Genomic DNA, 13,106 nt, shown 5'->3' with positions numbered 1-13,106 from the left:
TTTTACAGTGGTTTGAGGAAGCTCCTTGAGCATATGCTAAATGTCCACTTGTCCCTTTTAAGCTATGTCTGTCTTCTGTGTTCCACTGCTCTATTTATATGCCACTACTGCACTCTTTTAATTATAAAGGATTAATGGTATGATTTAATATCTCACAGGGCTAGTCACCTTTCTTTGTTTTCTCTTTTTTCAGGGCTTTCTTGGGAAAAAAAAATTCAAGGGCTTTTCTAGAATGTTCTTTTTCTTTTTTCATATGAACTTCAGAATCAAATTCGCCTAGCACCAGCGGAAAAAAGTGTTAGTATTTTTATTAGGGTCAAATTAAGTTTCATTTAACTGGGGATAGTTAACATTTTTATGATGTCCTATCCATGAAAAAGTCATGTTAATTATTGCTGGTGACAATGAAGGCTACTTATTTTTGTTTGCTAATTTTGTATCTTGTCACCCTACTGAATTATTTTATTGTTTGAGTTGGTTTTAACACTGATTCATGGGTTTTCCAAGTATGTTTTCAAATTACCTGAAAAACGAGATAGCTTTATTTCTTCTTTCAAATTCTTGTTCCTCCAGTTATCTTTCCTAGACTAATTTTAATGGCTGGTTCCTTACAGAATTATAGAGAATTAAAATTTCTTTCCAAATTCTATAGTGTTAACTTGAAATTCCGATAATAGAAGCTGCAAATCTGGCACTATTCATGTAATAAAGAATTATTATAAAAGTTTACTAATGAACTAATTAATAGAGTGAATTTTTCCTTTAAAACAGACTTAAAAAAGAATTAGAACTTTATAAGGAAGATGACATGCAAAGTGTTTATGATGCTCTCCAGACAGAAATAGAATTTTTGCAGTTGGTAAGCCATAATTGATTGTTTAACTTTTGTTCAGCACTTCTTTTTACTTACTGGTAAGAATGGTTTTACTGGAATACATCTCACTGAATTAGTATTGTGCCCTTCACATGGATTTGCACTAGATACAAAAGAACAAAACAGGGCTTCCCTGGTGGCGCAGTGGTTAAGAATCCACCTGCCAATGCAGGGGACACGGGTTTGAGCCCTGGTCTGGGAAGATTCCCCCATTCCGCAGAGCAGCTAAGCCCGTGCGCCACAACTACTGAGCCTCTGCTCTAGAGCCCGCGAGCCACAACTATTGAGCCCACGTGCCACAACTACTAAAGCTCGTGCACCTAGAGCCCATGCTCTGCAACAAGAGAAGCCACAGCAATGAGAAGCTCGCTCACCGCAAGGAAGAGTAGCCCCCGCTCGCCACAACTAGAGAAAGCCCACGCACAGCAACAAAGACCCAATGCAGCCAAAAATAAATAAATAAAAAAAAAACCAAAACAGCAACAACAAACAAAACTAAGGTCATGATATAAATCTGTGAAATGTTTTGAGTCTTGGAGATTTAGATGCTGCATAAGGCAAGTTATATCAATATATAAAGAGAATATGTACAATTTCAAACTAAGTTAAAAAAAATCAAACCTGACCTCACAACATCCCCTTGACTGAAACTGTTATTAGAGGATTAATGCACTGAAGAAGTTTAACTATCATAATGCTTAAAAGCTTTTTGTTTTTGATAGCCATAAATTATACTTTGATTATATTTGATCCTAAAACTTTCTTATTACAAATTTTTATGATTTCCAGAACTTTGGATTCAATTATCGGAAACTTATTTTCAGATTGTGTGGGAGCACTTCAGATTGCTTTTAACCTCTTACTTTGGTTGTTTATAAAATGAACACAGTATTTGTCATGCTCTATTTTAATAGAAGACATATATAGCTAGCTTTAAAGTATGTTAAAATATAGTTTTAATTTAATACACTACATTTTCTTCCATATTTATTTTCTGGAAATATTTTCTTATTTAAGATTATCCAATAGGTATGTTAGGATTTATATTTTATAGGATTTATATATTTAGAAAAACTTTCAATAGTAAAATTTAGAAATGCCCAGTTATTGTTGTGCTAAATTTACATGAATTTTATGTAATTCTTTTATTAAGAATTTCATTTCTCTCATGAATAATTGTATGTTTTCATTTCAGACATTGGCACAGAAAGATCTTCAGGAAACTAAAAACTTGTAGAGAAGTGATCAGCTATCTAAGATTTGATCAAGCATCTTAGTATCAAATCTTTGTGGTAGATACATGAATGATACCCATTTCTTGCGGAAAACGTGAGGTTTAAAATGTTCAAAGTTGTTGATATCTAGAATTGATATATTAGCACTTAAAAAAAGTAAGTTTTTGGTCTTGTTACCTGCTGAAACTTAAGGGTTTTTATGTGGTTTGATTTTATTTCTAAAGGAAGAAAAAAGGAGAAACAGATACTGTGTTCTCAGGCTCGTTATTCCCCCCCGACCCTTAAGCTGATCTATACTTTCTGATGTTGTTCATTCTTTGTTGCAGTCTACCTCAGATCCAATCAAGTGTAGGAAGAAAAGCTCAGATTATTGACCCAATTTTGTCAGTGCCATTTGCACCAACAAAGATGCTTACTTTCATTTTAATCCTTCTGTAATCATAAGATGTCTTTTGACAGAGGCCTTCTGAGGCCTTTCATCTACAGAAGCCAGTTTTCTCCACTTTTCTCTAAATGTGTCTACAGATTTAAGTCTGGGACACCTGCAGCCACTTTCCAGCACTTTGTGCCTGCCAGTTTTCTTCCTAATGCCAGTGTTGGTTAGAATGAAATAAGTCATCTACTCGGGGAGGTACATAGTCTCCTTATGGCCATCAGGATTCATTTTTGCTGGTGGCCTAAAATATTGCAACTGAAAACAGTGTACTTATGTTTGGATCAATCATGATATTGCCACCAAATTTCCAAAATCACATCTCTTTCTGCTGTTAGCAGTCCTAACTAGGAAGAAAGGTGTATTTTCACCTGTTTCCTAAAAAAGTATATTGAAACTATTCAACAAGGCCCTAAAGTGTGGTAGGCGGGGGAGGGAAACAAAAGCTACTTTAAGGATATAACTTAAAGTTCTGAGTGCAAATGTTTTCTTTTATGATTCTAGTTGAATTAGTTTAATATCAAATATGAGATGTTTACAAATGTCTTAGATCTATTAATGTTAAGGTAGTCTTGTTTCAAATCAAGTCTTATTAGGGCATAGCTTTTTGTATAGGTTGCTTTACATCCTTATTTTTTTAAAAAGTAGCAAAGTTAAAACTCTCCTTTGAGATGTGTACCAATTGCCATCTGTTTAAATAATTTGTATTTTCAAAAGTTATTTTTATTTTGATTCTTTAAATATTTAAGAGTAAATTACTTTTGCTTAAGAAGAAAAACAATGAATGGTACCAGAGAATTGCAGTCTGTTTTATATGCAAATGCAGAGTGGGAAATGGTTACTGGAATTAGTCATGACTTCAGTTCTGTCTTATTTTAGTCCATTTATCTAACCACATTCTAAGTTCTAAGTCTTCGGAATATTTATTATTAAATGTGTATCACATCATTAATACGCAGGCTAAGTTTACATGTAAAGCCTTTTTCACAGTAATTTTTGTTCATTATTGGTTTTGTAGCTAAAATATCAATGTGAATTAGAGATCTGCCAGCTATTTGCACAACTAACACACAATGGCATATATGCAGAGTAAACTCTTACTGATACAACAGTCTTGTCATGTCTTCACATCATATAGAATATCTAGATTAATATTCAGTAATGAATCAGAATTCATATGAATTGAATTTGAGACAAAATGGGAGGTTCATAAAGTATTTTCATTATTTCAAAATGCTTAAAATGCGTATTTTAGGATTTAAACTATTTTTTTCAAACAATCGAATGATTGTTTTGGCACTGCATGGTAGAGTAATACAGTGCACTGCCCGTGTAATACCAACCAAAATAACTGGGACTATTAGAATCAATGTAATCAAAGGCACAAGGTCACTGAAAAAAGGAAATACAACAATCAATAGAAATTGCAGTGTACGAACCTACACTGTCAGTACACCAGCAGATTAGGTCTGCTTTTAGTTTTTTTAAGAATTCGTAATTCATACAACTCTTAAGTAGGAAAAATAACTGAAATTATCTAAGTAAAAGTGTGTCTCAGACTGACTTTACTCTGGAAGTAAGACTTTGTCTATATAAAAAGGCAATTTTTAAATTAATGCTCATTCATTAAATAAATTCACTAAATTTTCCCTATACTTAATTATAACCAAAGCCTAACTAACCCAGAGTAACACTGATACATCTCTGAGGTTCCTGGCATGCCACCATAGTTCTATACTCTAATGGAAGTTCTTTCAGAAGCAACTTCCTAATTATCAGCCTTCCACTGGGGATAATACTAGGATGTATAGATAGTTTGCTGCGTATTTTTCCTGCTGATTAATGGAGCTATTTGCCTAGGGGAAAGACAGCAACAAAATGATAGGATGTAGAGCATGACCACTGGACTGGAAATTCCTTTCTTTATTCCCTGGCCTAATTATTGAAATGGGAGGAAAAAGCAAAGAAAAGGAAAAGTTTTAAAGTATGTACAGTCAGGAAGATTTCTAAAGTACTCATTGTTTTATCAATAGTAGTGTTTTCTTCTGTAAAAGAAACAAAAATTGAGGAGCACATTGTCTGCCTATCTTTTTTCTCTTGAAACGTGTAAAACCATGATGAGATTCTTAAAGTCCAAGATAAGTTTGAAGTCATTGTATTGTAATGAATTGGAATCTAGAAATGACTCTAAAACAGAGTCAATTGAGATTTGGTAATTTATTGTAGAGTAGAAATTATGCTAAGAAAAATCTATTGAGTCTTTTACCAGAAGGGCAATCAGTAGCTGCAGATATACAGACAGCATGCACTAGACAGGCCCTGTTCTAATCTATGCTGAGGACAAAGTCCCTTTCTATTTCATACCAATCAATCATACATAACTGTGTCACATTGTTATGAATATGTCATTTATTTGCAGTCCAGAAAACAGTAGCAGTTCAGTGACATGATTAGAAATAAATACGATATAGTTTTTAATCCTGGGTATAGAAGGGTAAGGTGTTCTGTCATTCAAATATTTATTTATAGTATGAAATTTGATATTTAAAGTTGTTCATTATACTAAAAAATATTTTAGTATTTGAAGCAGATTATTTTAGTTCAACTTTCATGTTTCTTCTTGACTCCTCTTCTCTCCTTTGTCATCCTGAAAAACTTAAATGAAGCAGATACATTTGCCTTTCAGAGTCTAGTTCAGAGCATTTTCTGTCAAGGGAATTTTTTTCAAGATGTGAACTAAAAATGAAAAATATTTTTTGTCATTAGCCTGAAGCAGGGATTAGGTCTTGGAGTTTTTAAGAACAAATTTTTCTTTTAATGGAAGAATGGGAAGAATGAAGTTATCTTTGAAAATGTTGGAGGTAGGAAATGAATAATTAGTTGCATTTGTGCTTTCTAAACATTGTATTTTCAAGTTTAAATAAGTTTTTGCTTGGCCTGTTAATGATAAAATCATCATACCAGTGAAGAAGCTTTATTTTCTTATTAACTTAACGTTTGACAAAAGAATAATACTGAGACAGCATTGACTAATATATGAATGAAATAATGTGATAACTGTCTTGTCTCTTAGGGAAAATCGGGATTTCATTGCTTTGTTGTTATTCATTGTACTGAGGGTCACATTCATTAAACATGAGGAAAATTTTTTAGGGTAATGCTGTTTGTAAGAACATATTTACTTTGATTGGAGGAAAAAAAGAAAGCATAACAAAGAAAACCATGACCGATGGTAAAATGCTCTCCTAGCTGCTGCTATGAAAAGTATCAAGAGCAAAGCTGTCAGAACTGAATGCTCATTTAAACAACTGCTTTTGGTACATAGCGAATTTATCTTTAAAAGACCTTTGTGAAATTGACAGCAGCAGAATTCAAATGTCTAGGAAAATAAAGAGTAAATAAAAATGTGAAATTAATAACAATGACTGATATAAGTAGCTGTGCAAAATGAGGCCCATAGCGGGGGAGAAAAATGATTTTATTTTTTTCTTACAACCAGAAAAGCTGTACTATTCTGTTAATTCTAGGTTAATTATTGTCATACTTGTAATAAATTGTCATTCTAATTAGTTGGTAAATAAAATCTTGTTAAAATAAAATCCTCTCAATCTACGTTTAATAGATACAAATACAATTACTAATAAATATTTCTGGATAGGGCTTTGTGATTGCTGAGAGAAGGTGTAAATTCAAACCACCATGACATGATGTGGGCAGCTTTCGTGACTTTAGACAAAGAAGCTCCTGGTTGGGCATGGGTGACATGAGAGCAATCATAGAGTCAGCGTAACGTCACCTCTAAAATCTGGTGCCAATTAAAATTTATAAAATGAAGGTTATATTTATAAAAATATTTTTATCCAATAAAATCAAAGATCTCTATTGAGATTCTAGTTGGAGACCAAGCATATATCCCAGTTTTTTTCAGGAAGAACTGAGATTTTGATTAATGATCTGGTTCGTGTGAGGTCACAGAGGGCAGTGGCCCTCTTTATTTACTGTTTAATTGCTTGGGCTTCAGTTCCAAAAATCTTAAAAATACATTGCTTTTGAAAATATGCTTACAATAAACTTTTAGACAGCAGGTAAATATTAGAAGATAAGAGAAACTTGAGAATTATTTAAATCACTCTTTTGGTACCAGAAAACATGGATTAATCAGAATCAGTGAATGAATCTTGAATTAATTAAGAATATCCTTTACACTCCATGAGAAGAAAGAGGCAAATCAGTACAAAACAGATTCAAATCAAGTACTATTGAAAATTCACCGTCTGGGTATCTCTTGAAATTAATACGTATTCACCCTACTTTACATTTTCTGCAGATTTTTTTTTCAGTGCTACCCTGTGGTCATTGATAATTTAAGGTGGTAACCTGAGGGATGGCATCTTCTTAAAATATCAAATAATATAAGGCAGGAATATGGACTAATGGAGAACTTCCAGAAAGATCAACATGTAAAAGAATCTCTGATTAACGTAAAAGTAGCCCTCTTCTTATTTCTTTCTTTTCCCTATCTGTTGTTCCTTCTATCCATTCTTGCATCCATTCATCCTGGCTCCTAGCTACCTCTTGGAACTCACGCCATACACTCTCCTCCTTGCACTTTCCTCTCTAGCCGCACTGCCGTTCTTTCTGCTCCCCAAATAGGCCCGACTCACTCTGGCCTTGAGATCATTTTGGAAGCTGTGTTTCCTCTGCCTGGGACGCTCCTCCTCCTGATCTTTGTATGGCTGTCTGTTCCTGTAGTCCAGGTGTCAGCTGAAATGTCACCTCCTGGGAGAAGCCTTCCTTTATACAGTCAGTCTAAAGTATTCACATCATCACATTATCGCACACTCTAGTTTAATTCTCTTCATACTATTTGTGATTTCTGATCTCTTTCTTGTTTGTTTGTTTCTATTAATCACTACTAAACCACAAGTTCCATGAGAGCAGGGATATTATTTGTCTTACGCACCACTTTTTTGCAGAGCCTGGAACAGTGTCAGCATACAGGAAGTGTTCAATAAATGTGCGTTGAAGTATGACTTGAATTAACTTGTTCATTTAACCCATATTTATTAATTGAGGATTTATTGATTATCCAGTTAAAGAAACTGGGTTCATTTATTTTTGATTCTCTTTCTTGGTTGAGTTACCATATCCCCTAATTTTCTTACTCTTTCTGAGCCTCTGTTTACTTAGTTGAAAATGGTAGTAATAATGTTTCCTAATTTCAGAACCCATCTATATAGAATAACCAATAAAAGCATTCAAAAGAGACTGGAAGAAAATAATGATCCCATATTCCATCATGGGAAAAGTTTGTGAGTCTCTCAATGGCAACTTACAGCTTTCTATTATCAAGCTGTTGATTGGCAGGTAATGATTATGAATGCTTACTTTCCACCAGCTGCTAGAATAGGAAGTGAAAATTGTAAGTTGCTTGCAAGCCATGAATGTGCATTAGAGTAGCTTAAAAGCATTATTTCTCCATGGTAATAGAAAATTTTGAAATGTGTTTGCTTTCAACTGTGATTTATTCGGTCTTTCTTGTCTGAAATACAAAGTTTAAACAATTCTGTTTTTAATTCAGCATCATATTTAGAAAAATGTATGAGTGCCATCTGCTGGATTTCTCTGGTACCACCTTGAACAAGATGATAAAATTGTAAGAGTGACCCTTCCTCCCTTTCCTTCTTCCCTCCTTCCTTCCCCATTTATGTAAGTATAAATTTAAAATTTCTCTCTCTATATATTTTCCAATTGCTCCATACATAATTTTCAAATACCATGTATTTGATGCTTATTTTCAAATTAGTGTCACGTGTACCCTTGAGAAAATATAAAGTTTAAGGGACATAAAAGTGAAATTTCAGTAACATTACAGTACTGTTTTTACTTTTGCTAAACTTAAAAGAGCCTTATTGGTTAATCAACACATTTTCTTTATTTTTGAATTAAAAAATATAAGTAACAGACTTTCACCCTGAGACCACATGAAAAGTTGATGTTAGTTTAAGTTGTTGATTATTTATATAACTTCTGGGTGTGTTAATCTTGATTATTTAGTCTTTGTCTTTAGTCTTCAAATATTCATTCATGAATTATTGGTCCATCAAATAAAGTGAAGTCATTCTACTTAGGATCTTTGGTAATTGACCTGCCAATCAGCTTTATCACCAGGTACGTGTTTCCTTTAAAGCTTTACTTAAAAATTCCTATCTCCTTATCATTTAACATCTATAGAATTCATGATGTCAGAATTCATGTTGTTTCATGAATTAAGTGATTGGAGTATTTCCTAGTGCAGTGCTGTTGATGAAGGGAAATTGGGCTGAATGTCTGTTGACTCCAAGAATATCCTAATAGTTGAATATTTTACAATACTTCATGTGTCCAATCCATCAGCAAATCCTGTTGTTTGTACCTTCAAAATATATGCAGAATCTGGAACCTCTCCTCATTATACCATGGCTACTGCCCTGGTGTAGGCTCCCTGATACTTCCTGTCTTTCTTTTCTGCTTTATTTATGTCTTAGCACTTATCTGATATATTTTACTTATTTATGAATTCTGTCATATTCACCATCTATCGTTCCGACTAGAATGTAGGGGATTTTTGTCTCTTGTTCACTGCAATCTCCCCAGTGCCTCAGACAATGCCTGACACATAGTATGTACTCATATAGCATATTTCTTACACAAACGGATTTGCTTTGAGTTATTTTCCTCTTTCTCAAAATATTTTATAAATTATATTAGTAGGGACATATTCTCGGTGCTTTTGTCAACTCTAAATTAAAATGTCCAAATAAGTATAACCTTCTTATCCTTTACATACAGTCAGTTTGACTATCTCTCCGTATATTTTAAAGTGAAAAATTAGCACCTACTATCAGGATATCATGATAGTTGTGGCATAGGTGACTAAGATATGGTCCTTGTGCTTAAGGAACAACAACAGCAATACTTGGATGAACAATCCAACAGTTGGTTTAACAATTCACAAGAGAGGTGATGAGAATCTCACAGATATGGGGAAGGTAAATTCCGGAATCATAACTATGTACCAGCCTAGAGAGCAGTCAATCCAAATGAGAGCAGCCTCCAGAGAGATGTTTCCAAGAAGATTAAATTGCTAGAATACCTGATATGTTGGAACTATTGAGAGAAGTTTTAAACAATTGGGATAAATTTTTTGGTATAAATCAGTGACAAGTGCATAGAAAACTAAGCAAATGAAAGAAGCAAACCGCAAGGATATCACTAACTCCAGGGAAAACAAAAAGTTGTGCAAGGAAGGAAAAGTAATACTAATCATAATACTAGACAGATCATCTGTGGATATTTTCATAACCATATTAGTGTAAATACTGAATATTGATCTAACTAAAAGTATAACACAATGTTTCAAGGATGGGAGTGGTGTGAAATGTGTTTTTGATGGTGGCAGGCGTTTTGTGGAAAAGAAGACTAAATTCATATCTTCCGTATTGGGAAATCAGTAGATAATGCCAAAACTGAAAAAATAAGTAGCAGCATGAGCGTATCATTTAGTGACATGAAGGCAAATCCAAAAGTAAACAGCCAAAAGAGTTGAAATCATTGCTTGGGAGTAGTGGTGATAAGATGAAAAGGGGAGCAGGGAAGGAGGTATTGTTAGTCTCCATTATTACAAGTAATCTTTCTAGAACTATATTTTGGAAAGTTTGCTTTGTTTATTGACCATAACTCTAGACATGACATGCAAAGCAGATCTTTATTTTAATATAAATCATAAATCCAGTCGTGTGCTAATAAACCAGCTCTTGGGGTGGGAGTGGGTTTGGGGAGGCCTGCTTTGTAATGTGTTGCAAAGACTTCTACCATGGCCAATTTTGAGCTAGCAATAGTTTAACAGCTAGCTTCCAAAGTTCCTAAAATTTAACAATCACTTCTTTCAAGGCAGTGTAAATCAACTTATAAAGACTTCAATAAATGTACCTGTTTTTTCCAAGTAAAAATTCCTCTCTGACTTGCATGAAAAACTCAGTGTTGCTATATAAAACATGGTTCTATATTTTTCTTTGCTGTTGTTTTTTTTTCTTTAAATTTAAATCAATTTTTGAGTTGTAATTCACATACAATAAAATGCAGTTTTTAAGTGAACAGTTTGATGAGTTTTAACAAAGGTAAACACCCATGTAACTACCACTCAAAGGAAGGGATAGAACAATTTCATCATTCCTGAGAGTTTCCCATGTCTCCTTGCAGTCAGTTCTTAGTCCCACCCCTGTCTCTGCCTCAGGTAAACACTGTTTTGATTATTTTATTTTATTTTTTTACTGTAGATTAGTTTTGCCTGCACTTGAACTTTATATAACGGAATTATACAGTGTTTACTCACTTGATTCTGGCCTCAGACAATGTCTTTTAGATTCACCTGTGTTGCATATAATGGCAGTTCAGTCATTCAGCGTACCAAGTATTTTATTATATGTATACACCTCAGTGTTTAAGATTTTATGCTGCATATTGTGTGGGATAACATTGTAATGAATTTTGATTATGACATCTTCTATTAAAGAGTGTTTCATTTTATCCCAACAGTCATTTAGATTGCTAGGAAATTCTTTTGATCTTGTTGGTTTTGGTTTTATTGTTTGGGCGGTTCTATTTTCATTATGAACTTAGTTTTAGGGCAGGGCCCTTACTCTAGGGTGTGGTCTGTATACTAAGGCGTGGCTTTCCTGAAGGTCTTAACCCCACCCGTACTTCTTACCCTGCACCCCCCACTCAGGCCTCTTCTCCCACCCTGTTGGGTAGAAGCCTCCTCGTAAGTAGCCCGCCCCACAAATTACAGCTGCTTTGGCTACCTGGAACTTGAGTCTGTGCCTTCTCAGCTCAGGAAAACCACCTATCTCACCTCTCTCTACTTGGGACTTACCTCGCTGTGCAACAGAAACAAAATTGCCGCAGGCTCACCTACCTGTGGTTCCTGTCTCAGAGGCTGTGATTCTGCTCTGCCTGTCCTCCGTGCCTGAAAAAGTTGTCTCATATATTTTGTCCCATTTTCTCCTTGTTTTCAGTGAGATAGCAAGTCCAGTGCCCATTACTCTGTCATGACTAGATAGAAGCAGAAATGTATAGAAGAATTTGACTTTTTAAGTTATAACTTGGATAAAACTAAAAACTGAGGAAAAACAACTAGCATCTTCCCTTTTCATTGCCTCTTTTGAGAAGAGCCTTCAAATGGTAACTGAGCTCCTAGAGAGAGAAGTGGTGCTTCATCCACTGTTCACACTCCAGGGCCGAGCACTGGACCCAGCACTGTCAGCTGTCAGTGAATGATTATGTAAGTGAATGAATGAACAAATGACTGAATGACTACACATGCAACAATGCTAAAAACTTTGAAAAATATTAAAGCATGGTATATTTGTCCTTTGATCTCCTCTCCCCCACTCCATAGGATCAAGGCAGATAAGGGACTGGTTAGTTTAGCTGGAGGCTAGGTATAACTGGTAATAGGTGATAAGGGGGCTAGTCTAAGGACCATTGACTTGTTAAAACAAGGAATTAAGAGTTTTTGTTCCTTATAGAATGGAAGGATTTTTTTTTTAAGTTTCTGCTCCTACAGCAGTAGCCACCTGTGGCCCTGGAATCCTGGCCTGCACTTGGCCTCTGTAGCAACACCTCAGAATTTGTCTCTTATTAAAGAAAGGTGAGTGTGTGAAATGAATCTCCTTGGAGGATGAGGTCATCAATGTAATCTCATACCTCTGCTCCTGGAGGAAGGTGGATATGGTTAAGACCTTGTCTGCAAAGATTGTGTGCTTTAGCAAAACTTTGCAGGTACCCCACGGGTAGCCTGGAAAAGGCATGATATCCCTTTGGAGGTAAAGGCAAACAGCAGCTGAGAGTCTGCTGAAGTAGGCACTGAACAGAACATGTTAGCCAGATCTATAAGAGCAAAATATTTATAGTTGTTGACTGAAGTCAGTAAGTTTAATAATATTGGGTATTGAGTATGAGGCCTTAATGGATAGGATGCCAGCGTTAAGTAGTAATCCACCTTGGGACGCCCTTTATTTTATTCCAGGTTTAAGAACAGGTGAAATTGGGCTGTTAAATGGAGAAGTCGTGAGAATGATCATCCCTCCGTTAATTAGGTTTTATATAGTAAGTTTTTATCCTTGAAGGCTCTGTTTTAATATGCATTGGGTCATATTAACTATTTTAACTGGGAGTCCATAAGGTCTCATTTATCAAGCCAATTTATAAGTGCTGAGAACTTACTTTGATATTCATTTATTATTCACTGTGTTAGAGCATTTATACCCAATATGGGATATTTTAGGGCAATGAGTACTATGATTATGGGAAATTTAGGCAAGGCTACAGTTGAAGTGAGAAGGCAGATTCAAATGAGTACATACTGTATAATTCATTTATATCGAGTTCAAGTCCGGGCAAAACTAATCCACAGTGAAAAATAATCAAAACAGTGGTTACCTGAGGCAGAGGCAGGGGTGGGAGTAAGAAACATACAAAGAACTCTTAAAACTCATCAAGAAAGTAAACAACCCGATTGAAA

At 34.8% G+C, this 13,106-nt stretch overlaps 1 protein-coding gene across 3 annotated transcripts in view; it reads left to right on the top strand.

Annotated features, from left to right (window-relative positions):
- The window catches only part of CCDC172 (coiled-coil domain containing 172), a 64,484-nt gene that overhangs the window by 40,073 nt on the left and 11,305 nt on the right, over positions 1-13,106 (top strand). Inside the window, exons 7-9 of one of the 3 annotated variants that reach the window (XR_012326888.1) lie at positions 772-859; positions 2,070-11,864; positions 12,612-12,937. Coding sequence is in view for 1 of the 3 variants with exons in the window: in XM_004325025.4 (XP_004325073.2) it covers positions 772-859; positions 2,070-2,111 (130 nt within the window). In the remaining 2 variants the exon portion in view is untranslated. Of the gene's footprint in view, positions 1-771; positions 860-2,069; positions 12,938-13,106 lie in introns of those variants that run through there. The other 2 variants (XR_012326889.1, XM_004325025.4) reach the window with 2 other exon arrangements.

The sequence above is a fragment of the Tursiops truncatus genome, chromosome 16, assembly GCF_011762595.2.
Source record: "Tursiops truncatus isolate mTurTru1 chromosome 16, mTurTru1.mat.Y, whole genome shotgun sequence".
In the NCBI taxonomy this organism is placed as follows: Eukaryota; Metazoa; Chordata; class Mammalia; order Artiodactyla; family Delphinidae; genus Tursiops; species Tursiops truncatus.
Note: the sequence above shows the minus strand (reverse complement) of the source record. Positions and strands in the feature narration are given on the sequence as shown.